General features: G+C 32.2%; 1 protein-coding gene across 5 annotated transcripts in view; it reads right to left on the reverse strand.

Annotated features, from left to right (window-relative positions):
• The window catches only part of USP15 (ubiquitin specific peptidase 15), a 117,606-nt gene that overhangs the window by 69,282 nt on the left and 20,906 nt on the right, over positions 1 to 27,418 (reverse strand). For all 5 annotated transcript variants that reach the window (XR_009702642.1, XM_061206271.1, XM_061206270.1 and 2 more), the window contains exons 3-5: positions 20,206 to 20,336; positions 9,802 to 9,928; positions 3,448 to 3,593 (exon numbers count right to left, since the gene is read on the reverse strand). Coding sequence is in view for 4 of the 5 variants with exons in the window: in XM_061206271.1 (XP_061062254.1) it covers positions 3,448 to 3,593; positions 9,802 to 9,928; positions 20,206 to 20,336 (404 nt within the window). In the remaining variant the exon portion in view is untranslated. The remainder of the gene's footprint in view (positions 1 to 3,447; positions 3,594 to 9,801; positions 9,929 to 20,205; positions 20,337 to 27,418) is intronic.

Below are 27,418 nucleotides of genomic sequence, written 5' to 3' on the forward strand. Positions count from 1 at the left end.
AAGTCTGTGCAAAGAAGAAAAACTAACCAAAATAATTAAATTAACAAAAGAAATATGTGATCGTCTCAACAAGTTAACATCTAAATTTCCACAGGAAAACTATAATATAGAAAACACGCCTTGAAGTAAATTCAAGGCATTAAAAATTTGCATATATTCTACATATTAAGTTTCATTAACTCTTGTTTCTTAAAATTGCAATTTTGTAACCTGTTCTGTATACTCTTAGTAATACACTTTTGTGGACTATATGTTTCAGGCAATTCATAAGCTGGCATTTGGATCTTAACCATGTAAAATGTAAGCCTGATTCAGAACACATATAACAATGAAATAGCGATTTAAAAAACTCATGGAATCTTGCTGTTGAAAGAGTATGCTAACTAAAATACTAAAGTTGTCTTTTAAAAGAAAAACAGTTATTTCCTACATTCAAAAAACACACATGAGGGACGTCCCTGGTGGTCCAGTGGTTAAGACTCTGCACCCCCAGTGCAGGAGGCACGGGTTCAATTCCTGGTCAGGGAACGAAGATTCCCGCATGCCACATGGTGCGGCCAAAAAAACAAACAAAAAAACACACACACATGAAGTATATGTAACATATAATGAATAAGTGCACTGTATACCTCCCATCCTGATCCCTCCCTGATCATATTTCTCTCCTTACCTACCACAGACAATTAACCATTATGCTCAACTGGCATCATTCTGATATATATTTACATATTTATAAAATTGAATTTAGTGAGTAGTTTTTAACTTCTGAAGAAAGGTTTTCCTTTGCTACAACTTATAATTCTACAGACATCTACATAGAAACTATACTATATAAAAAAACATATATACATACATACAAACTTTGTCTCTAGGAGGACTTGAACCAGTTATAAAACAAAAGATTTTACCTATAGAAAATTTCAAAGTTATGCATTTAGTATCACTGTTTATGGCTTGTTTTTTAAAGGAAGGTCTTAAAGCTGAAGAATCAAGTAAATATTTAAAGTTCAACTGTAACCTTTAATTCCTAGCAGTATTTGTACTTTAAATTCTTTTTGTCTTTACAGTCACAGATATTAATGTTGAATGCCACCAGAAATGTTAAGTTAAAACTCACTTGTTTATTCAAATGTATCATTTTCTGAATAAAATTTTGCTCATGGTTAAAACTTTAACTCAAAATGAAATTATTTTTTAAAAGATTTTAAGACTTAATTAAATTGAACACACACATACAAGGGAGAGAGATAAAGACCACCCATTTTGGGAGATAAACTCTTCAATAATGTATCTCTGTTTCACTTTCTAATGAGGATACTTTTGATTTCAGTAAAAAAACAAAAAGAACAAAAAAAAACAAACTTCTTTTAAGTCTAAGATAGTGTTTAGTTCATTTATCATCAGTCAGAAAATAACTGGTACAAAACCTAGAAAATTTAATCCATGTTCTTTGAACCGTTCCTATTTCAAAAGATCAAATGTCCCTAAAGATATTTTATAAGAATAATATATTTAATAAGATATTTAATCTTCTCATTAAAATAATTTATTCTGTCTTCTTCATTCTGATCAATGCATTCCTATCAAGAATAACAAATTAAATTCTCTAAGCCTTGGTTTTCTAATGTACATGATGAGTAGAATAATAGCCATTACTCAGAATCAATTACTGAAAGATTTAAAGAAATAATCCTATATATTTTAAATTGTACTCCTGGAGCTACCTCAAGGCCTGATGGATGGTAACCAAGGAGAGAAGTGTATGCCTATTTGGAAGACAGAAAGAGGAAGTTGGCTGGCTAAGGAGGGGAGTGTTGACTAACCAGTAGAATTCCAAATGTCTCACACTCAGCTTCAACTGGGTAACTCCTTTTAATTGTAATACATATTAGATTTCATAAGATTTCACGTAAGAATATAATGGCTAAAATAAGTCTGAAAATCACTGTTTTATAGCCGAGTACAATACTTGATATATAGTAGGCATTTGCTAAAAAATTAATTTCCTTCTGTTCCTCTGATTTTTTTTAATAACTTACATCATATATCAGTATCAATTTTAAATAAAACAGAACAAAACAAAACAAAAAACTTCCATATACTGGAGCGGCAGGCTCTGGGTTAGGTACTAAAATAAAAATAAATAGGACACAAAGTCCAACTAAAAAAAGGACCTCACAGTCTAGTTGGGGAGCTTAATATATAAATAACTTAATGAATGATACAAGACATATATGTAAATCACTATGGAAGTTAAGGGAGAAATTTCTTCTCCAAAGAAAAACAAATCCTATACCTCAACTAGATACTGAGATAAATAGATCAGGAAAGGCTCAAGAAATGATGTGACAAATTTTGAATTGGAATTTGAAGGATGAATAATCTGATCTGGTTAGATTATATGAAAGGATGGGATGTTTAATTTCAATATTTGGATGTTTAAAAGGACTTTTCCTGGATGAATGCAGGGACTGGGGAGAATGGTACAACAGGCAGATGGAACAACATATACGAAAGCACAGGAGTATGGAAAAGCATAGCAGGCTTAGGGAACCGTAAGTAGTTCAGTTTGGTATTATTAGCGTGTAAATCCAAAGGCAAGGATAATCGAAAGATGCTGGAAGACTAGGCAAATGGATAAACCATGACTTGCATGCTGCGTTAAGGTGCCTGGACTTTATTCTACAATTGTTAAGGAGCCAGGAAAGGTTTATGAAAAGGAAATAATAAGGTTTACATTTTAGAAAGAGTATTCTGACAGAAATACGGAAGACTGAGAACGAACATGCAAAAGACTGGAAGCAGAGGGATTTGTTAAGAGATTATGGAAAGATAAGGGGTGAGAATGGGATACAAAGATTAATTAAAGAGATATTTAGAAGGTGGAATCAGTAGAACTTGCTGATTGTGTCTAAAAGCCTTCATTTCTCAACACATTCATTTCTTTGGATTCTGTCATAAAGAAAGACCAAATTGGGGGTTGATACCTTCTAGCAGGGGTTGGCAAACTAAGTTCACTTAGCTCACTGACTGCTTTGGAACATAAAGTTTGTTGGAACATAGCCATATCCATTTTTTACATATTGTTTATGGCTACTTTCTTGCTACTACAATGGCAAAGTTGTAGTCGTGACAGAGACCTTACAGACCGCTGAGCCAAAAATATTTATTATTTGATCCTTTACAAAAAGTTTGCTGACCCCTTATTATATTAGCTATTTTTCAATGGAAAATAACTTCTTTTTAAAAAGTAGGTTATTCTCAAGCTCAAGGAGAGAAGCAGAAGTTATAATTAGTGACCAGCAGGGATAGAGAAGAGATGAGTTAGAAAGAGGAAACCAGAAACAGTAGAACCCATTATAGATTGTCAGGATAGCCATAAAGTTTGTGACTCCCAAAAACTTCATGTATAGTATGCTTAAAATAAACAGTATTGCTAAAAAATACCTGTCCTTGGTATAAACCAGCATCCTGAATGGTGCTGTCTGGTTTATTCAGTGGTTCAAATGTATTACTCATGTATTTGTTCCACAATCTGGTCTCCTTTTCATCTGGAATATTGAAGATTTTTCTTATTTCCTTTTCAATTGTATCTAGATTTAAGGAGGAAAGATACGTAAATATTTAAAAATATACCACAGAGAGTTAAGTGCTCACTAGCATAAAAATCCTAAATTTAAATTACTGATATAATAGCAAGAATAGATGAACAAATATGTAGGAAATACATAAAAACAATAAAGAAAAATTTTAAGACCAGGTATACTTTTTAGGAACAAAATGGTAATTATAACTCAGATGATTACTTTGGGAAATTAAGACCTCAAAAGGTAAGAGTTCAATCATATAACACTAAAATATAATTTATGTTATACAGGATGAACTTTAACTTTTTACACATTATAAAGTCAATATATTTTCTAATGATATGTTGGAGTTAGAAATTAAAGTATGATTCAGAGATGCCACAGATAAAAAATATTTTAAGTTATAACCAATTTAAGAATAATTTATATTAAGTTGAATACAATTTACAGTTTAAATAGCTAACTAAAATTAAATAGAATATAGGGACACAAAGAAAAGTGCCTTCTTTGAAGAGAGGTCTGAATTGGTCAAAATTTCCTGTTTCCAAGGTAAAGCCATATATTTTCTTTATTTCTAAACCAATTATCTGAACGGAAGAAGTCTTTTTTTAAAAAAACTGGAGCAGCTTAATCTGCTGTAAAATAAGATATAGGAGTGTCTACATGTTTGAGAGTAATTAAGTTTCGGTACCATATTTAGATGAATCTTTTAAAGTACTTAAACATTAGAAAGAGATATTAGAAAATACTACTATATCTATCAAATTCTGGTCAATAACTTACCTAACTTAGACTCAAGAAAATTACACTTAATATATTTTATGACATATAAAGAAATATAAAATACTTCTATATTTTAGAATACTTGATTAATTTTGGACAAAACATTATTTGTAAAATACTAAACCTAAAAATACATGTTCTCTTAAAAAATATAAAAACCCACACCTATCCTACGTAATTAAACTTAGTCCAGTAACACTGTTTATGTTCTACTTAGCAGCTAATGTTCTTTAATAGTCTTATAGTCAATGACAGTTTGATTAAGGCATTAAATAAGTTGTAAATACTATAGTGTATTTCAAAATTTAATGCAAACTAGCCAGAACATTTAAAAAATTACATTAAATAAATATAAATATACTGTAAGTACTGCTTTCTTTTGGCGGCATTAATTTTTGTTTTTTATTGAAGTGTAAATGTATACGGAAAAATGCACAAATCATCAGTATATAATGATAAATTTCCATAGTGGATACCCCCGTGTAAGCAGTACCCAGATCAAGAAACAGAAAATAACGTAGGAAGGACGACAGAGGAAGAAGCCAAGGAAGGGAGGTCATTTTAGTCTTTCTATAAAAATGAATACTTCATTCCTGATTGAAGAAATAAATCTTGCTCATTGCAAAAATTCAGAAAATACAAGTACAAATAAAATGTCCACCTAGAGATAACCACTGTTAACATTTTGATACTTCTTCTTCCAGGCATTTTTTTCTATTAATACATACATATTTATATACATAATATAATATATACCAACACATATGGAAATGCCCCCTTTATTGAGTTTTGAAAAGGGTAATGCAAAGGCCCTGAGATGGGAATGTATTTGGCATGTTTTAGAACAGAACGGTGCACCAATGTGGCTGAAGTGGAATGAGCAAGGTGGAAATAAGACCATAAAGGTACTCATGTAGGATCATATAGAATTGAGGCAGTTATGAAAGTATTCTATTTTATCTGATTAAGAAGGGAAGTCATTTAGGAGTTTTGAGCAGAGAAGTGGTATGATCCAATTGACACTTTAAATGTTCACTTTTGCTGCTAGTGAAAACAAACTGCAGGATGTCAAGGGTGAGAGACTAGGCTACTACAGAAATCCAAACCAAGGTGGTAACAGTGGAAGCAATGTTAAGTGGTCAGACTGGGAATAGATTCTGAAGGCACTGCTTAGAAGATATGTTGCTAAATTATATGCAGGGTGAGAAATACAAGAGAATCAGAATAATACCAAGGGTTCTGGCCTGAGCAATTAGAAGAGTGCAAGTGATGATTACTCAGATGAGGAAAAATGACAGAGTAGTAGGTTTTAGGGGGAAGGGAGAGAGTTTAGTTTCATATATGTTATCTTTAGATTCTCATCAGACACATGTGAAGATATGGAATGGTTGAAACTGGAATTAAGGGAGAGTTTGGGTAGGAGATATAAGACATAAATATACAGAAAGTATTTAAAGCCAGGGGACTAGAGGAAATCACCAAGGAAAAGAAAGAAGATCCAAGGACTGAGCATATCACACTGATGTTCTGAGGTCAGAAATATGAAGAGGATCTTACAAAGGACTCTGAGAAGATGCAGCCAGTGAGAACTTGTGCCCTGGCAGCCATATGAAGAGAAAATATTTCTAGATGGAAAAGTGAATAAGTATGTTAATTTTTGCTGGCATGTTAAGAAATGGAAGACTTTGGCCACTGGATGTATCAATGTAGAAGTAATTAGAGACCATCACAGAAGCAGAACCAAGGAAGTGGTTGGTCTGATGTAGTGGGTTCAAGAGAGAACGGGAGCAGAGGAAGTGGTAGCCAGAAAGCAGTTTGCTTAAACTGAAATTTGGCAAGTGCAGCTGTAGATAATGACAGCCTAGGGTATATCTATGGGAACCGGTGGTTGAGGCTGGATGCAGATCAAGATCACTGGAGTTGAGAATGTCAAGGTATTGAGAACATGTGCATATTTTTCCGTATATTAATCCAACTCTATTAGGCAGTTAATGAAAAGCATAAAGAGATAAAAAAAATTAACACAGATAATAGAAATAAAATTATTGTGACAAACATTTCTAGTAGGAACATTTAATAAGAAAGTTAAGCAGTTCTATTAATAAATTTTATAAACATAAAGCATTTTTCAAATTTTATAATAAAATTATTTTTCAGTGGTATCTGTAAAGAAAAAATAAAAACAAGTTTTATCTTTCTTACTGATGCATGTTCAATACCCAAATATATCAATTTAGGCAGAAAAATATTAAAATGGCAAACTATTTTGGCTCTGAACATGGTAAATTATTTAGATCCTACCTATGGCTACTATCATTTTTATTATAAATCAATGTAGGCATTACTAGCTGAAAATGGAACATTTTATTAATTTGGTAAAAACAGAAAACAGGTGCTTATATTTCTTAATTCCGTTTACAGAATTTGTATACTATATTTCATGTACATAGCTATTTTGATCCTTTTTAATCAAGATTGAAAAAACACACAGGGAAAAATATACATCTCGTATTTCCTTTCTTATCAAATTCTTTGTTTCAAAACTCACTTCCTAAAGAAACACAAAATCAACCCAATTAACATTTGCACAGATTGTATAAGGCAGCAAAATAAGAAGTGAGACTCTGGTATAAGAGGCCGGGTTAAGGAGTTAAAATACTGGCTCTATCACTTGGTACCAGGGTGAACCTATGTAGGTTACTTAACCTTTCTTAGCCTAGGCTTTATCACTTTTAAGATGAGGGTACAGTAATGTTGAGGTTTAAATAAGAAATTTCCTGGAAAGTACCTAAAGCATAGTAAGTATTCAATAACTGCTAACTATTATAACCATGACCATGAAGTTTCTAAAATTCCTGACTTAATTTTTGCAAAAATTTTTGCTTAGAAAGCAAACTTGCTCTAATATAGATTTTCAAACTTTTAAAACTACAGTAAGGAATTGTGACCCACTATACACATATATGTTGATATTTTCTATTCTGATATTTTCCATTCCATTCTCTTTACTCCACAAACTGTTTAATGACCACGAAAGTATAGACAACACAGTTTGAAAACACTGTTCTAATAAGAAATGTTAGCTATATGAAAAAATTTATTCATATACAATTTTAAGGCATATAGCCAATGTATGTAGCATTTTAAAGTATTAGTAAATTTAAACTATGCTAATTAACATCTATGTAAATCATAAACTTTTTGAAGCAGAGATTCTTTACAAATCATCTCCTTGATAATTATTACCTAGTACTTAATGTAAAAACTCCAAAATGCTTGTTTTGAGTTCAGAAATTAAACCTTAGATCTTCATATGAGTTTTAAAATATTTTTCAGTGAACCAATGTTCTAAAATAAGTTTCTTATTGTCTCATACAATTTATATATATATATAATTTTCCTATAAAAATGAGGTAAGAAACAAAGAAACTTTAATACCAAAAGTTTAATACCAAACTTTAACTAGAAAATACCAAACTTTAAAATAACTAGAAAATATTATCTACATCAAGCATTTAAGAGGTAGCTTATTTATATTCCAATTGGCTGAACATTTCAGAAGTTAGTCTCTGAATTAATTTTAATAGGTCATCTTTGTTGGACAGACTTACAGATTCTTAAAGATTCTTATTGTGTACATTTTAATATGGTTAATGTAATTTTATACATTTAAAACTTTCAGTTCTTAGGATATAGAAATGTTTTACTTTCCTGAATATGTTCCCAAAATCTAGAACTGCAAGAGTTAAGTACTTTATCCATAATAATGTAATAAAATGACATTTATATGGAGTTCCTAACATTTTAAGCATTCATTTTAGAAAGATGACTGTATGAGTTTATTGAAATTGCATCTCAACTTACAAATGTTCTAGGTAAATAAAGAGAGGGAAAATAAAAAATCCATACATAATGTTTGGCAAAAACATTAGGATTAACCAAGCATTAGGAATTGAAGAATGGTACTATTTCATGAAAATTATGAGTTAAAAGTATTTTCCTGCAGTGAAATGCCTATGTGGTGAAAGTCAAATGTACTTAAGAAATTCAGAAATATTTTTATTTACTTTTAATAAAGTGTACTTAATGACTGGTTCCAACAAGAAAAGCTATACGGTGCTATAATTCATAAATTTTCTAATCTTTCTTTCTTTCTAAGTTCTACATTAAGTGTTATGTCTTTCTCCAGTGTCCATTTACACTTTCCAACAAGATCAATGTTATTGCCATTAATCTTCTGTTCCAAAAACTTTATTTGAAAATAACAACCTTTTATAATTTTTATTTTGAGTTGTGTCTTATCAAAAAGTACTGCAATTCTGTTATTAAATGCATAATCATTTATTTAAAAAACATTTTATTCAATATGGTCTTTTTTTAAATTGAAGTATAACTGACATACAAAATTATATTAGTTTTAGGTGTATGACAGAATGGTTCAACATTTGTATACATCACTAAGTGATCACAATAAGGGACCATCTGTCACCATACAAAGTTAGAAAAACTTTTTCCTTGTGATGAGAACTTTTAAGATTTACTTTCTTAGCAACTTTCAAATTTGCAATTCAATATTATTGACTGTAGTCACCATGCTGTACATTATATCCTCATGACTTACTGGAAGTTTATACCTCTTAATCCCCTTCCCCCAATTTCACCCAACCCCCAAGCCCCTCCCATCTGGCAGCCACCAATCTGTTCTCTGAATCTATGAGTTTTATTTTGTTATTCAATACATTCTTGATCTTAAATTAACATGTGGCTTTTAAACAGAATTATAAATTTACATGTATTTTAATATACATTTATATGTGTAGATATGCAAATATATAAAGATATATAAATACATAGAAGGAGTTAGGCACACTTATATTTGATATATAATTCTGTAACCTACTCATTATTTAAAAAAAAAAATCAATGAGTCATATTAATGCTAAGCCCGCTGCTGTAAGTAGCTACTTAATTTTGTATTTATAGAGTCCAAAGAATAAACTGTGAGAAAAAAGAAAATAAATGGTCATTTTCCATGCTAAGAATGGTAAATTATTATTATTATTGTTGATATATATATTACATTACCTGACAAAGTTTTACCTAAGCAAGTTTTTATTTAAAGTTCTACTTCAATTTATAGTCATGTTACAAACATGATATGTATTTTCAAATGCTAAATTAAAACAATTATTTGATTTTTTTAAAAAAGTAAAATGGCACAAATATTAAACTCATTTAATAATGTAAAGTAGACCTAGAAATGATAAATAATTCAACTCTAAGCTAAGACATATTGTATGATGCTTGGAAATCTGTAATGTCTAAGGATAAACCCTTAAAATGGTTATCATCTTAATAGCATATAACAAATAGAATTTTAAATAAATTTCTAATAGTAATGGTTTAACAAAGAAACAGGATCTTGCATTACCTATTGTGTCAGCTTTGCTAAATCTTCGAGTTACAACATTGTTCATGTTTCCATTTTCACAGAGCTTCAATTCTGTGAGATATACTTCTACTTTGCAGTGCTTTACAAACATACCCTGTTCAACCACCTAAAAAACAAAACAAATTGGTATCAGCTATAGCTTGATATATTTCACTGTTTTGAATAACAATACATTTCTCTAAAGAGGCTTTAGAAAAAAACTACAGATCTCCAGTGAAAAACTAGTAACTATTAAAACCCATCAGTATAAAATAATAGATATTGGATAGCTGAAAAAGAAAGGAACATTTTTGGAAATTTTAATATTTAACAGAATATGAATAATCATGACACAAACATTAACAGACAGTTTAGAAAGGCATTCTACTACTCTATGAAGATAATTTGGTATACTATAAATAATGAATACATTTAGTATTTATGATGAGAAAGTGAATGCAAAGTGTAAATACAGCTCTGATTAAAGATATAGACATACTTTTAGCTTTTAGTACTTGATCTCAAGCAGAAAACCTTTAAAAATTGTAAGTTTTATACAATTTCTGTTAGCAACAGCTATAATATCACTCTGTACGTTACAATAAATCTTTTAAAACAATACTACAAATTACTGTTGCCAAAATATCCAGCTATGCCCTGTAACTGATATGTTAGTTTTCCATCCTAAGATGACTTTGTTTGACCTTTAAATGCATACTCAGTAATTCTATGCAACAAATGAAGAAAAAAAAAAAAAAGCTGCTAAACATGCAAGCAATAAGGCAGAAAAAGAGAAAATATGTATATATTAGGGTCACCTTATTAACAAGTATATTTCCTTTTGATCTTCTAAAGGTTAACTGTAGGATTTCAGCCATGAACACTGTTTCTGAAAATAGTAATCGGCCTGATATGTGATACATTAGACAAATATGGCAAAAGGGAGGCTCCAAATGACTGTTGTACTCACACGCTTTGCATCAATTCAATAAGGGACTCATAATTTGTCTTTCACTTGCAGGGAATTGTTTTAGCTCAAAAAGTTCAAATGTAGTTTGTCTAGTATTTAAAATATCCAATCCAATGCTAATTTTTATGATACTTTTGTCACATATATTCTCCTCATTATACTTGTTACATTCACATTTCTAAAACAAGCAACAGCAAGCACTTCCCCTGTTAATTAACTTAACTCATTTTACAAACTAATATACAACTGTTTAACCCTGAACTAATTAAATTTGTTTTATACTTTATTTGAAGGATTTTGCTTTATGCTTATTTGAAGTTACGAAGGAAGCAAAGGATATTACATCATTTCTAAGATTACCTGAAGCTGTAAAGCTAGGAATCAAATATTCTTATTAATCAGAAATTTCTGCTCTGGGACTCAATATGTGAGTAAGAATCCTAAAATAATAGTATATCAAGTTAGTTACTAATCATCGGTAGGTTGCCAAAACTGAGGTAACTACAGGCCTCATTTTATTGGCTGGGGGGCGGGTGGGGGGGGGAATGACTAACAATACAGCGGGTAATGGGATAAAGAAACAGGATAAAATAACAAAAAATAAGAAAATCCCTCATTATGATTTATATTGAGGTATATATTTTCTAAGTAAGCATAGTTTTTTAAAAAATGAGAATCTTCATAAAACTAATAGATATTTTCCTGGAAAGAATCTGGTGATTTAACTGTCAGAAACTCACTGGCAACAATGAAAACAAAACATCAGTTCACTATTGTATGTAAGACAGATAACCAACAAGGACCTAAAACAAGGGCACTCTACTCAATATTCTGTGATAACCTATATGAGAAAAGAATCTAAAAAAGAATGGATATATGTATAGGTATAACTGAATCACTTTAATGTACACCCAAAACTAACACAACACTGTAAATCAACTATACTCCAATAAAATAAAATTTTAAAAAAATCAGGATTTCAAAAACCACTCTTCTTTGGGATTCAGAATATTTCTCATTTTTCTTCTTTTGTCCAACAGTATCTTACATTGCTAAAACCCTCATTAACATTACTCAGAATACTACTACTGTATTTATAAGATATTTTACTGTTTCCAAAAGTAGTGTATTAAAAAGCAGTTCTTTTAAGGAAGATATGAGTTTGTCCTCAAACAATTTTTATTTGAAAGAACCACACTGTATGAATGATTAAAGCTTGAATACAACAGCATCACAGCAGAGAAAAATAATTAGCATATTTATGTATTAGTGTCATAATCATATGTATATTACTTGTTCATATATAGCATCTCCTTTATATTTGTTTATATAAAGTATCCTACCTTCATTAAAAATGTTTGTGTTGAAAATAATCATTTAAAATGATGGCTATTAAGACTGTAACAGGAAGAAACAGGCTTAGAAAAAACAGGATACAAAGATTTACCTAGTTATTATAACCATTAAGATATACATTTGAAATAAGACAGGAAGGTGAATATTCAGAAATAACAGTTATGTTTCAGAATTAGAGGTGACAGCTAAAGTGTTTTTTTCCTAATTGAATTATAATGTTGTTGAAATCTGTGCTTGGATTCTATTAATTCATGGCCACAATGAAGGTCAAGTTTTTTTACTAAGTTAGTTAGGGAAATATAAGTTTATGCTAAATTAAAATAAATATAATTTCCATTTGTTCATTTTGATGTGAATATTAGAGAGCATTTTGACTAAAGCTATGAAATATACCTGATAAACCTAACATAGTCTACTCTTTATATCGGCATATGACTTCTCCCCCCTTGGAAACAGAAAGTAATTTCTAAAGAAATCTAGTACTTCAAAACAATTTGGTAACACTGGGCCTAATAGACACATTTACTATTTTTGAGGAGTTAGCTACATTCAATTTGGCAGCACTTACTGAGCATCTATGCTTAGTGCTAGAAATACACAGGTGAATTAGACCCAGTCCCTGGAGTCAGGGTGAGAACACTCAGTGGTAAAGACAGAGAGACTAGTAGAGAAGTATAACACAACTATGAAATCACAGGTGTTAACGTATAACAAACAAATCCTACTTGTGATATTCTATACAAATATTTCAAGATATATTTCTTCAGAAACAAGGACTCAAACATAACCATAAAAACATTATCACACCTAAAATATTAAAAGTAATCCCTTAATATCAAATATTCATTACGTTAAAATTAAATTAATTAAAATTAAAATCATTTTTAATATAGATCCAAATAAAGCCCATACACTGCAAATGACTGATAAGTCTCAAGTGTATTTTAACTGAAAAGTTCACCATCAATCTTTTTATTCTTGCAATTTTTTGTAAGACTACTTCATAGGGATTGTGAGATATATTCTAAACAAGATGCAAATAATATCTAGTTGCCCCTCTTTTTATGATGTTGGTAGACATTAATTAACCAGCACCTAGATCAGGAGTGGGCTAACTATGATCCATAGGCTAAATCTCGCTCATCATCTATTTTTGTAAATAACATTTTATTGGAATACTGTTATTCCCATTCATTTATGTGTCACCTATGGCTGTTTTTGCACCCAAAACAGCAGAGATGAGTAGTTCCACAGTGACCATTTTGGCCCACAAAGCTGAAAATATTTGCGATCTGGCTTTTTACGGAAAAAGTTTGGTGACCCCCTGACCATTAACTCATTAGGTCTTCTTTAATTTTGCTCAGTAATGTTTCATAATTTTCATTGTAGGGAAGTAATTTTGTAAGGTTTATTTCTACATACTTCGATCTGTTGTAAACATTATTTTAAAATTCAACTTTATTTGTTGCTGATAAATAATTGGTTTTTCTATATTTACCTTATATCCAACCACCTTGTGAAACTTAATTATTGATTTTAATGGTTTGTTAGTACAACTTTTGGAATTTTCAACATATAAAATCACGTCTTCTAGAACATTACAATTTTATTTATTTTCAATCCTTATTCTTTGAGTTCTTTTCCCTGCATTACCACACTGGCTAAGTAAGACCTCTAATATAGTTATCCTTGTCTTGTCCCTGATCGGAGAGGAAGAGCTTTGAATATTTTACCAATAAGTATGTCTGAAATAGGTTTCTATTTCTAGCTTTTCTTAAAAAAATCATACATAGATATTGAGTTTTATCAAATGCTTTTTCTGCATCTACTGAGATGGTTTTTCTACTTTACTCAGATAATACGAAAATTATAAGTGATTTTCAAAGTAAAATCAAAATTGCATTTGAAAAAAATCCAGCCTGGTCATTTTTTAACTCCCTTTTTGCATACTGCTGGGTTTGGCTTGCTAATATTGTGTAATTAAATTACTTGGTATTGTGCTATTAAATATTTGGTTGAATATTTACTGGTGATGCCTTCTGGAGCTACAGTTTTCTTTGTGAAAAGATTTTTATTTAATGATTTAATTTCTTTATTCAGACAGGGCAATTGAGATTTTCTATTTCTTATTTCAACACTGTTATATTTTTCTAGAAATCTGTCCACTTCACCTAAATTTTTAAATTGCATAAAATTATTCAAAATTAATCTTTTAAAAAAGTCTTTAGACTCTGCTATGATGTCCCCTTTTTCATTCCTAATATAGGTGATTTGGGCTTATTTTCCTTTTATTCTTGATCAGTCTTGCCAGGACTCATCTTTATTTTACTGATCTATTTCAGTGTTCTTTATAATGAGTCAACTTTGTTCATTTAATGCAAAATTTTTTTTCTATTTTATTAATGTCTACTTCATATTATTATTTCTTGTTTAGGCTTAATTTCCTTTTCTTCTCTTCTTGAGAACAGTCTTCTTTTCCAGTATTTACATTTAAGCTATAAAGTTCCTTCTAAGAATGACTTTAGTCATTCTTTTATGATGTATCATTATTATTCAGTTCAAAATATGTCTAATTTTACTTTTTATATCTTCTTTCACCTAAGGATTACTTAGAAGTATATTGTTCCATTTCTAGGTAGCTGAGAGATCTAGTTGTCTTTCTGTTACAGACTTCTAAATTCCCCTGAGGACAGAAAATACACTGAATAATTTCTATCATTAGAAATATATTGGAATTTGCTTGATGGCCCAGCATGTGGTTAACTTTGGTAAAAATTTCACTTAAAAAAATTTTGTATTCTGCACTAAGTGCAACGCATGTCAATTAGGTCATGGTGGTTAATCATGTTGTTCAAATCTGCTTCCAAGCTCATTCATGTGTTGTTGGCAGGCCTCCGTTCCTCTCCAGCTGTTGGCAGAGACTTTTAGTTCCTCATCATGTGAGTCTTTCCATAGGCTGCCTGCATGGCATATGGCTTCACTCAGAGTGACTGATCCAAGAGAGAGCCAGAGAGCACTCCAGTATCTTTTACAAACTCAGAAACAACATACTATCACTTCTGCCATATTTTACTGGTCACACAGACCAATTCTGGTATGATGTAGATTACATAAGAGTGTGAATAACAGGAGATGGCGATAACTTGGGAGCATCTGTGAGGTTGTCTACCACAGTCCAACCTCTGGTACCCAATAAGTCACAGACCCTCCCATCAACATGCAAACTACACTCCACCCCCCGCAAAGGCCCCCACTCGTCTCATCCCATTACAGCATCAACTCAAAGTTCAGAAACTTGTCATCTATATCTGACTAAGGTACAGATGAGGATCCTTGGGCATAGTTCCTTAAGTATCTCGAGTATAGTTCCTCTTGACTATAGGCCTGTGAACTAAAAGATAAATACTGAAAGTTCCTTGGTTAGGGCTCACTTTTGCCTTGACATGAAAATGACTCTTCATAACATTTGCTTCTGTTTTCTGAGTCATCCTTTTTTTCATGAAAGTTAGCACATGTTTGCAGTTGAGTAAATTCTTAGTCTGATTCCTGCTTGTAGCAGTCTGCAAGGGCAAAGGCCTCTTTAATTTTATAATGTCTCTGCAGTCCAAGATGGCAGTGGTTCTTGAAAACACTGTGCGTCTCCAGTGGATCTCACTGGAGTTCAACCCAGTAGGCAAAAGTCACAACCACAAATGTCCTCTAGCTAAGTCCTTTCTACCTTGGGTTTATACTGAGAAGGCTCAGGGACATTGCCCTAAAGCTTCCTAGAAGCCCTACTGTTCCTAGAAGCCACATATTGAAAGGTGATATAAAGTACACCCTGAAATCCTTTAAAGGGCCCTTTTTTCTGAAGAGTATTGTGAGGCACCACCTTCAACTTTTCTGAGGTCTTAACAAAGAAATTTTACAGTCACAACCTTGGCTTCAACTTTAGACCATGCTTTCTTGAGAGTGCCTTGAGTTTGATCTTTGCTTGGAAATATTTCTTAGTTTTAGTGTTGTTTGTCATCTGGAGAGGCTAATTTTCAAAACTAGCAAGTCTTGGCTCTTTTTTATTTAACAGTCCTTTCTTTAGCTTCTCTTTTCTCATATCTGACTAAAGGCAGCACAAGAAGAAACCCAGCAGTTCTTTCAACATTTTGGCAGATCGTTTAGTTCATAAATATATTTTTTATCTTTCAGTTTACTGCAGATTGACACGTTGTTAAACTTTCTGCCACCTTATAACAAAAATCACTGGGTTCCAGTAAGATTTTCCTCACCTTCCTTTAAGATCTCACTGGCAGCCTCCTCAAAGTCTAAAATTCTACTACCAATTTATTCAAGGCACTTTATGCTTTCATTAATACTCTTAAAGTTCTTACAGGTTCTATCCACTGCCCAGTTCCAAAGCCACCACCACATCTCAAGTTTTTGTTACGGTTGCATGCAACTTCCAGGAACCAAAATCAGTATTAGCTACCTACTACTGCATAATAAATTACCCCAAGTTTATCAGCTTAACAAAGCAAACATTATCTCACATAGTTTCTGAGGGTCAAGAATCTGGAGCAGTTTAGCTGGGCTGTTCTGGCGTGGGGTCTCTCACGAGGTTGTTGTCAAGCTGTGGACTGGGACTTCAATTATCTGGAAGCTCAAATGAGACTGTAGGATTCACTTCCAAGCTCACTCACATCGCTGTTAGCAGGCCTCCATTCCTCTCTATTGGCCAGAGATCTCAATTCCTTAACATGTGAGCCCCTCCATAGGCTGCCTGAATGTGCAGTTGAATTTCCCAGACTGAGAAATGAGAGAGAGCAAGAGGGCGTGTGCACCCAAGATGTAAGCCAAGGTGTCTTTTATAATCTAATCTTTTCTTTTTAAATGAGGTACAACTGACATATAACATTACAGTAGTTTCAGGTGTATAACACAACTATTCAATATTTGTATATATGGTGAAATGATCACCACAGTTAAGTCTAGTTAACATCCATCACCCTACATAGTTACACTTTTTTTTCCTGTGATGAAAACTTTTAAGATCTTCTAGAACTCTTAGCAATTTTCAAATATGCAATATAATATTTTTAACTATAGTCACCATGCTGTACAAATACATCCCCATAACTTATTTACTTTAAAACTGTAAGTTTATCCTTTTGACCTAAAACTTAATCTTGAAAGTGATATACTTTACCATGACTTCTGCTATATGTCACTGGCCACAAAGACCAGTACAATACCAAGACCCTGGTACAATGTGGATGAGGACTATCCAAGGCTGTGGATATGAGGAGGTGGAGATAATGGGGGTTGTCTTGGGGGCACCTATCTTAACTTATATACTACTATTGTTATGCACTTTAATTTTATACATATTTTCACCCTCATAAGGAATTATTACTATTTTAAACAGCCCGCCTTAACATCTATTCACAGTATGTGCTTTTGTCAGCCAACATTTTTTCCTGTGTCTCCAAGATTCCATATGGAGTAATTTTTCATTCTGAAGACTGTTTTGTATTTCCTTTAGTGCAAGTCTGCTGGTAACAAATCCTATCAATTTGTTTATCTGAAAACAGCTTTTGTCACCATTATTCTGAAGGATCCTTTCCTTGGTCATAGAATTCAAGGTTAGCAGTTATTTTCTTTCAGCATGTTGAAGATACACTATTATTTTCTTGGCATTCATTACTCTTGAGAAATCACTTCGTTGTCTTACCCTTACTTTGAAGGTAATGTATCTTTTTTTCTGACTACTATCAGGAATATCTTCTGTTTCTCAACAGTTTTATTGCGTATGGTTTTGTTTGCATTTTTTTCAGCTTGGGATTCACAGCATTTCTTTAATGGGTAGCATGATACCTTTCACCATTTTTGGAAAAGTCTCAGCTATTACTTCCAGTATTACTTCTACCCCATTCTGTCTTTCCTTTCCTTTGAGGAGTCCACTTAAATGTATGTTAAACTTATTCACTGTATTCCATGTGCCCGTCTGCTTTTTTCTTTATTTTCCATTCTTCAGTGTCTTTAAGCTTTGGTCAATATATTTTCTATTGATGTTATCATTTAGTTTACACATTCTCTCCTTCTTTTTAGTCTAGTATTTCACTCAAATAATATGTCCTTAATACTTAATATTTTCATATTATTGTTCAGTTTTAGAATTATATTTGGTTCTTCTTTTCAACTATCTTTTATTTTTTTGAACATAAGAAGCACAGGGTTTTAAGGTTTCTGTCTGATAATTCCATTATCTGGATTCCTCACGTGTCTGTTTCTATTACCTATAGTTTCTCTTGGATTTTGGTCCCATTGTACTTCCTCCTCATTCACCTGTTTTGTTTTTGTTTTAAATTGAACGTTTGACATTTTAAGTGAGACAGTTTAGTGATGATTTGAGGTCCAGGAAGATGGTTAACTTTGTTTCTACATGACAGTAGTAGCATTACCAATTCCAGATTCCTCAATGCAATCAGAGATAAGTAAAATTCAAAGCTGGGCTTCAGACTCTAAAAGACCAGTCTATTCTTTTAAGTAACTTCCACTGGCATAAGAGTCTGTTCTTTGAGTTCACTGGCATCAGAAGCATAGCAAAAATGGAAATTCCCAGACTTACTGATTTAATTTTGGAGGAAGACACATTTTAATAAGTACTCTAGGTAATTTTATACACACTAAAGTTTGAAAATTATTTTACAAGTTGAGTGAATTCCAACTACCTTATTAAAAATAAATATATAGCCTCCTAACAGACTTCTTAAACTTTTTTTCTTTCTCCCTGTATGAAGTCTTCATGATTCTTTATCTTCTTTAACTTGCTTATCAGACACAGATTTCAAGAAATGCCAGTAAGCCCTCTTTCAAGAAGAAATGCCAATGGAGTTGTCAGTTGACCTGTTTACTATACTATATGATATGCTACATTTATTAAGAAAAAAAAAAGTATGTCATTAAGGTTGAATTAATACAGTTTAACACATTTGAAGATATTCCAGACATATTACAGATTTTCCTTTATCCCAGGAATGAAGGTCTTCTTCTACATAGTTTTACAGCTGAGTAGTTTATCCTTCAAATAGTCAAAACACTCAATTCTCCAGCAATTATAGATAAAAATGATAGGTCATTACATATATATATAAATATATATAATTTATGGCTAGCATTCCTAGAAGATATGAATCTTAACTTTGAAATGGCTATAAGACTGAGTGAAATTAAGGAACAGAATTAAACTACACTAAACTAAATCAAAGGCACATTCACATTCTACTTAGAAAACGAAATTCAATTCTATACCTAAACCATAGATACACAAATACAAACTGTTAATATATTAACTTTGTAGCATCAGTTCCAAATAAATCCAAATATGGTTTGGTCTATCAGAGGTTTATACCCTTGTGTTACATAATTCGGCTTTTTAATCGTTTTTATGTAGAAAAAAATCAGATAAATAATTCTGCTCCATCCAAATACACTATCAAATACTTGTGTAAGGCTGACAGATCTACTTTAAGCAGTTGGTATTATTCTACTATGGTGATACTGATACTTCCATAAATGAATTTTTAGTTAACCAAAAAATAAAGAAAGTGGGTCATTTTTAATTTTTCTAGACTGTAACTGTAAAACTTAAAATAAGGATAAGAAAAATACCTGCATTTTCAAGTTTTAAGAAAATTGTATGCTGTAAAATATTTCTTCTATTTTTAGTTTCTTCATTATTTAAAAAAAAATTTTTTTTTTAATCAGAAAAAAAAGTCAGAGTCAGGCTACTTAAGTATGTAAACTCATGTGGCTTTCTAAAAGACCCTGCACCTCTCTACCTCTGTCCTCATCTCCTCATCTATAAAATGGGGATAATACTTACCTCAGAGAATTTTTTATGAGGATTAAACTAGTTAATAACGTATATGATGTGCTTATAACAGTGGCCAGCATATAGTAAACCCTCTATGTGTGTTAGTGTACAGTAACATTCTGATGGTCTTTTTCTCCAAGATAATCGAGGAGGCTTTATAAGTCATTGAAATTAACAAGAAAATGTGAACTAAGAAAAATATTTCTATTCAGTTATTCTTAATATGTACCTTCCGTGCTATTGGTTCCTGACCTTCCATCAATGTGTACCAGCTGACAAGTTTATTCCAGCCCTCAGTTGGCAACAGTATGTAATCCAATTCATCAATAAGATGCTCCTTAAGTGACTGGGCATCACCATCTACAAAAGGAAAAATAAACTCAATACATAAAAAGAAACAATACTACATATCTCTAAATACTTTGGTTGTACACATTAAAAATTACTTAAACTCATGGAGACTAATTCAGGTACTTAAATAATGAGTTTTGAAGAAAGCTCTGAAGAGGTTCACATCTAAGTCTACATATTCCAAAATAAACTGTTGCTTTACAAAGTTTCAATGTGTACCAGGCAACCAACAGTGTTTAAAAAAATAATTTTTCTTTTATTGGGCTCTTAAAAAAAATACTAAAGTGTAATTGTTAGCCAAAGGATCTGAATGAAGAGTGTTTCCCAAATATTTTAAGTATCAGAGATCCCTCACATGGTAATAGTGATCGTTCTAGCATTAGCTGATGAAGAAAATTCAGAAGCAAATCAATAACCTTTAACAATGATGCCAAAGCACATGGGCTGGGAACCATGATGGAAATCACAAAAGGGCATCTCATTACTCCAGAGGGCCTATGATCTAGATTCCTCCACAGATCTAAAGTAGAGGTAGTTGTTCAGATATGGTTCTAATTCTATGATCCATTTTCAAAATTCCAGTTGAACTAGAAATGTAGTATAGGACAGGCCAGAGATAGATATCTATTTTAGATCAAAAAATATGTTCAAGGAAATTGAGTACCTTGCCCTAAATCATTCAGAAAATTGCAGGTACTATGAAAGGTATTATTATGGAAAACCCTTTTATCTCAGTTGATTTTCAGAAGAATATTATGAAGTAGATAGCTCCATTTTACTTAGTAAATAGATTCAGATATTGATTAACTTGCCCAAGTTCACATACAGAAAACTGTAGAGACTGGACTCAAACATGTATCTGTTTATGCTAATATCCATTTTCTTTCCACTATAACAGACTACTTTGAAGTAAATTTAGGAAAAGAAAAAAAAAGTTTAAAAATTAAGACTTCTGTGCTATTCTCCACAATAATTCAAGATTTTGAGTAAATGATTTTATTATGTAACAGAATCCAAATAGTAATTTATATCTAGTGGATAAAATAAAATGATCAATTTTTGGATCATTTTTTTAGGGGGAGAACACCCCTAAACACAGAACCCCTAATTTTTGTTACTTTTGTGTTTATTGATATAAAATTGATACACAACAAACTGTTGCAGATTTAAAGTGTAAAATTTGATAAGTTCTGACATATCACTACAAGTGTGAAACCATCATCACCAAAATGATGAACAGATCTATCAGTATCCCCCCACCACCAAAGGTTTCCCTGTAGCCCTTTTTTGTAATCTCTTCTTGTCCATCCAGGTCTACTGTCCTGTCCCCTGAAAACCACTTATCTGTATTTTGCAATTGTAGACCAATTTGCATTTTCTACAATATTATATAAAAAATAGTATGTACTGCTTTGTTTGGCTTCATTTATGCTGCATCATTATCTTGAAATCCATCCATGTTTTTATGTATCAATAGTTCATTCCTTTTAATTGCTGAGTAGGATTTCATTATATGGATATTCTATAATTTGTTTATCGATTCAGCTGTTGATGGGCATTTTGGATTGTTTCCAATTTTCTCTACTACAAATAACAGTGATGTGATCACTCATGTACAAGTTTTCATATGTAGAATGGTTGGTTCCTATGGTAAATGTATGTTTAGCTTTTTAAGAAATTGCAAGACTATTTCATTCCCAAAAACAATGTATGAAAGTTCTACTTGCTCCACATCCTTGTCAATACTTGGTATGGGCTCATCTTTTAAATTTTAATCATTTTAACACATGTATAGTGGGACCTCATTGTGGTTTTAATCTTCATTTTTCTAATGACAATTGATGTTGAGTATATTTACACGTGCTTTTTTTCCTTTACATTTTTATTTATTTATTTTTGGCTGTGCGCGGGCTTTCTCTAGTTGTGGCGAGTCGGGGCTACTCTTCATTGTGTTGCGTGGGCTTCTCTTGTTGCGAAGCACGGGCTCTAGGTGTGCGGGCTTCAGTAGTTGTGGCACACAGGCTCAGCAGTTGCAGCTTGCGGGTTCTAGTAGTTGTGGCGCACGGGTTTAGTTGCTCCGTGGCATGTGGGATCTTCCCGGACCAGGAATCGAACCCGTGTCCCCTGCATTGGCAGGCAGATTCTTATCCACTGCGCCACCAGGGAAGTCCCACATGTGCTTTTTGACAACACTATCTTCTTTGGTGAGGCATCTGTTCAAACCTTTTGTCTACTTTTTCCACTGGGCTTTATGGAATTCCTTATTCTGCATATAAATATTTTATCAGCTAGGTGATTTGCAAATATTTTCTCCCACATTGTGCTTTATCTTTTCATTCTCTGAACAGTGTCATTTGAAGCGTTTGTTAATGACGAAATACAAGCCATCAATTTTTTTCTTTTATCAACTGTGCTTTTTAAATTCATATTTAAGAAAACTTTGCCTAACACAATGTCACAAAATTTTTCTCCTATTTTTTTTATAGTTTTGGTTTTTACATATAGGTCTACAGTCTGTTTTGAGTTAATTTTGTATATGGTGCCAGGTATAGATCAAAGTTCACCTGTTTCTGGCAAATAGATACTTAATGCTCAAGCAGCATTTGTTTAAAAGACTATCTTCTCTCCACTGAATTCCCCTTACAACTTTGTGTAAAATCAATTGGCCATATATATGTGTGGATCTACTTCTGGATTCTCTAATCTGTTCAATTGATTCTTACCTCACACCATATACAAATATTAACTTAAAATTGATCAAAGACATAAATATAACAGCCAAAACTATAAAACTCTTAGAAAAAAAATAAGTTTTTTTCTGATCTTGGATTAGGTGATGCTTTCTGACACCAAAATCACAAGCAACCAAAGGAAAAAAATAGATAAATTGGACTTCATCAAAATTAATTTGCGCTTTAGAGGCACCATCAAGAAAGTAAAAGACAATCCACAGATTAGGAGACAATGTTTGGAAATCATATGTCTGATAAGGGACTAGTATTCAGAATACATAAACAACTCTTAAAACATAATAAATAGACAAATAACCCAATTAAAAAATGGGCACAGGATCTGAATAGACACTTCTCCAAAAAAGATATAAGCAGCACAGACAAGATACTTAACATCATTAATCACTAGGGAAATACAAATCAAAATAACAATAGATACCACTTCATACCCATTAGGATGGCTATAATAAACGAACAGACAATGACAAGCGTTGGCAAGATGTGGCGAAATTGGTACCCTACTTGTTGCTGGTGGGAATGTAAAATGGTGCAACTATTTTGGAAAAGTCTAGCAATTCCTCAAATAGTTAAACACAGAGTTACTATATGACCTAGTAATCCCATGCCTAGGTATAGATCCATGAGAAATTAAAATATACATCTACACAAAAATTTGTACATGAATGTTCAGAGCAACATAATTCATAATAGCCAGAAAGTGAAAACAACCCAAATGTCCATCAGTTGATGAATGGATAAATTAAATGTGGCATATCTCCATACAATGGAAAATTACTCATCCATAAAAAGAAATGAAGTACTGATTCATGCTACATGAAGACACTTTAAAACTTTGTGCTAAGTGAAAGAGGTCAAATGGTAAGGCCACATATTGTATGATTCCATTTAGATGAAATGTCCCTAAAAGGCGAATCCATAGCGACAGAAAGTATATTAGTGATTGCTTATGGCTGGGTCTTGAGTGGGGATGGAGAGTGACTGCTAATGGATACGAAGTTTCTTTCTGCGGTGACGAAAATTTTGTGGAATTAGACAGTGGTGATGGTTGTTAAAACTTTGTGAATATACCAAAAAACATTGAATCACAGAATTTAAAAGGATGAATTCTATGGTATGTAAATTCTGTCTCATTTTTAAATGAGATAGAAAAAAACCTACTAGGAATGTGATTTGGAATTGTGTTGAATCTGTAGATTGAGTGGGGGAATTTAACAATATTGAGTTTTCTGATCCGCTAACATAATTTCTGTCTTTATTTAGGTTTTAATTTATCTCAGCAATGTCTTATAGTTCTTAGTTTACATGTCTTGCACATGTTATCAGACTTATCTGTATTTTATACTTTTGGTGCCACTATAAAATGTACTTTTAAAATTTCAATTCATGTTAGTTCATTTTTAGTGTACAAAAATGCAATTGGTTTTTGAATAATGATCTTGTATCCTACAGGCTTATCTCGTTTATTAGTTCTAGAAATTTTCTTTTTGTAGATTCCATTAAATTTTCTACATAGACATAGGTGTATGTGAATAAAGGAAGATTTATTACTTCTTCCGATACAAGCTGTATGCCTTTTATCTCTTCTTCTTGCCTTATTACACTGCCTAGGACCTCCAGTACAATCTTGGCTTGAAGAGCTGAGAGTAGACATCCTTGCTTTTTCCTGATTTTAGAGGGAGAGCACTCAGTCTTTCACTGTTGAGTATGTCTTCTGTAGGTTTTCCACTGATGTCCATTATGAGGTTGAGGAACTTTCCTTGTATTTTACTCTTTTGTTTTATATGATATATTATCTTTGTAATATTTATTTCTCTATTTATACTTAATGTTTATTTTTATATATATCCTCTTTATTGTTGGACTTGATTTACTAAAATTTTGTTAATAATTGATGCATCTATGTTCATGAGGGATAATGGTCTAGAATTTTTTCTCTTGAAATGTCTCTATGTTCATGAGGGATAATGGTCTAGAATTTTTTCTCTTGAAATGTCTCTGCCAGATTTTGGTATCAAGGTAATGACGGTTTCATAGCATGAACTGGGACGTATTCTCTCCCACTTTTCTAAAAGAGCTTTTGTTATTCAGGGCTATTCAGAGAATCCATTCTTTTGGAATGAGCTTTGGTAGTTTTCATCTTTCAAGGAATTTGTCTTTTTCATCTAATTTGTTGAATTTAATGGCATAAAGTTCATAATATTCTTTTATTCTCCTTTTGCTGTTTGTAGATTTCTGTATTGATGTTACCTCTCTTGTTCCTGATATCGGTAGTTGTGTCTTTTCCTTTTCTGGTGATCAAACTAGGTATTTATAAATTTTATTATCTTCACAAAGAACCAGTTTTTGGGTTCATTGATTTTCTCTATTTTTCTATTTCCTCTTTAATTTCTGTTCTGAACTTATTAGTAGTTCCTTTCTTCTGCTTGATTTAGGTTTAATTTGTTCTTACTTTTAGTTTGAGTCAGAAACCAAGGTCAAAGATTTCAGACCTTTCTTTTCTTTATAGATGTTAAGGGCTATGAATTACCCCCCACATACTATTTAGCAACCTTCCACAAATTTTGATATGTTTTGTTTTCACTTTCATTTAGTTAAAAATACTTGCTAATTTCCCCTTTAAGTTCTTTTTGACCCATGGCTTATGCAGAAGTATGTTAGTCTCCAAACATCTGAAGATGTTCCAACCGTCTGTTATTAACTTCTTATTTATTCCACTGTAGTAAGAAAACATATTTCATATGATTTAAATCCTTCTAACTTTATTGAGACAGGTTTTATGGCCCAGAATATAGTCTATCTAAATGTTTCATGTGCACACCTAAAAAGAATTTTCATTCTGCTGTTGTTCAGTGGAATATTCTATAAATGTCAATTAGGACAGGTAGGTTGATTTATTTCATTACTACTTTTCTGTCTACACGTTTTCTATCATTTATGGAGAGAAGAATATTGAAATACCCATTATATAATTGTGGATTTTTTCTATTTCTCCTTGCAGTTCTATCAGTTTTTGCTTCACATATTTTCAAGTTATGCCATTAGCTGGGTATATATTTAGGATTATTATGTTTTCTTAACAAATTGTCCTGGCCCATTTATGATCATGAAATGAACTTTTATCCCTAGTAATGTTCTCTGTTCTAAAACTTAACGTCTGATATTAATATGGCCATTCCAGCTTTCTTTTGATTAGTGTTAGTATGTGTATTAGTTTTCTATTGCTACATAACAAATAACCATAGTAATTTAAAACAACACCCATTTATTATCTCACAGTTCTATGGGTCAGAAGTTCAGATGGGCTCAACTGGGTTTTCTACTTAGGGTCTTACAAGGAAGAAATCAAGATGTCACCAGGCTGGTCTCCTATCTGAAGGCTCTGGGGAAGAATCTACTTCCAAGTCCATTCAGACTGCTGGCAGAATTCAGGTCCTTGTGGCTACAGGTATGAGGTTCCTGTTTCCTTGCTAGCTGTGGGCCCAATGACTCTCTTTGTTCCTAGAGGATGCCTGTCTTCCTTCTCACGTAGTCCCCTCCATTTTCAAACCAGCAATGAGTCCTTCTCATGCTTTGAATCCTGACTTCTACAGCTACCAGCCAGAGAAAACTCTGCTTTTAAAGGGCATGCACGATTAGATAAAGCTCACTGGGATAATCTCCCTTTTGTCATATAATATAGGAATGATATCCTATTCTCAGGTTCCACTCATACTCAAAAAGGAGATGATTATATAAGAGGAGGGTCACTGGAGGTCAGTCTTACAATTTTTCAATCTCTTAATCTATTTGTATCTTTATATTTAAGGGGGGTTTCTAGTAGACAGTATACAGTTGGGTCTTTTTTTTTTAATCCAATCTTACAGTCTCTATTTCAAATTGGGATATTTACATTAAATATGACTGTTCATAGAGCTGGGTTTAAATCTACCATCTTACTATTCGTTTTGTATCTGTTTCATTTGTTCTTCGTTCTTTTCCACTTAAAAAAAATTTTTTTAAACACTGCTATTTCTCCTTAGTATGCATTGTATTTTTCTGCTTCTTTGCATTCCAGGTAATATTTGGTTGTATCCAAGATATTATAAATTTTATCTTGTTGGATGCTGGATATTTTTGTATTCCTACAAATACTCGTGTTCTGTTCTGAGATGCAGTTAAGTTACTTGGAAATAGTTTGATACTTTCAATTTAGAAGGATAAATTTTGCCCTTCTATAGAGGCAAACCCATTCTCTGCAGTCTACCCCGAGATTTATAAGGTTCTCCACTCTGGCTACTGTGAACACATTATTCCTGGTCCTTTATGAGTGAAACCGAGGGTACTCATCAGTTAGATCCA

This window comes from Eubalaena glacialis, chromosome 11, assembly GCF_028564815.1.
Source record: "Eubalaena glacialis isolate mEubGla1 chromosome 11, mEubGla1.1.hap2.+ XY, whole genome shotgun sequence".
Lineage (NCBI taxonomy): Eukaryota > Metazoa > Chordata > Mammalia > Artiodactyla > Balaenidae > Eubalaena > Eubalaena glacialis.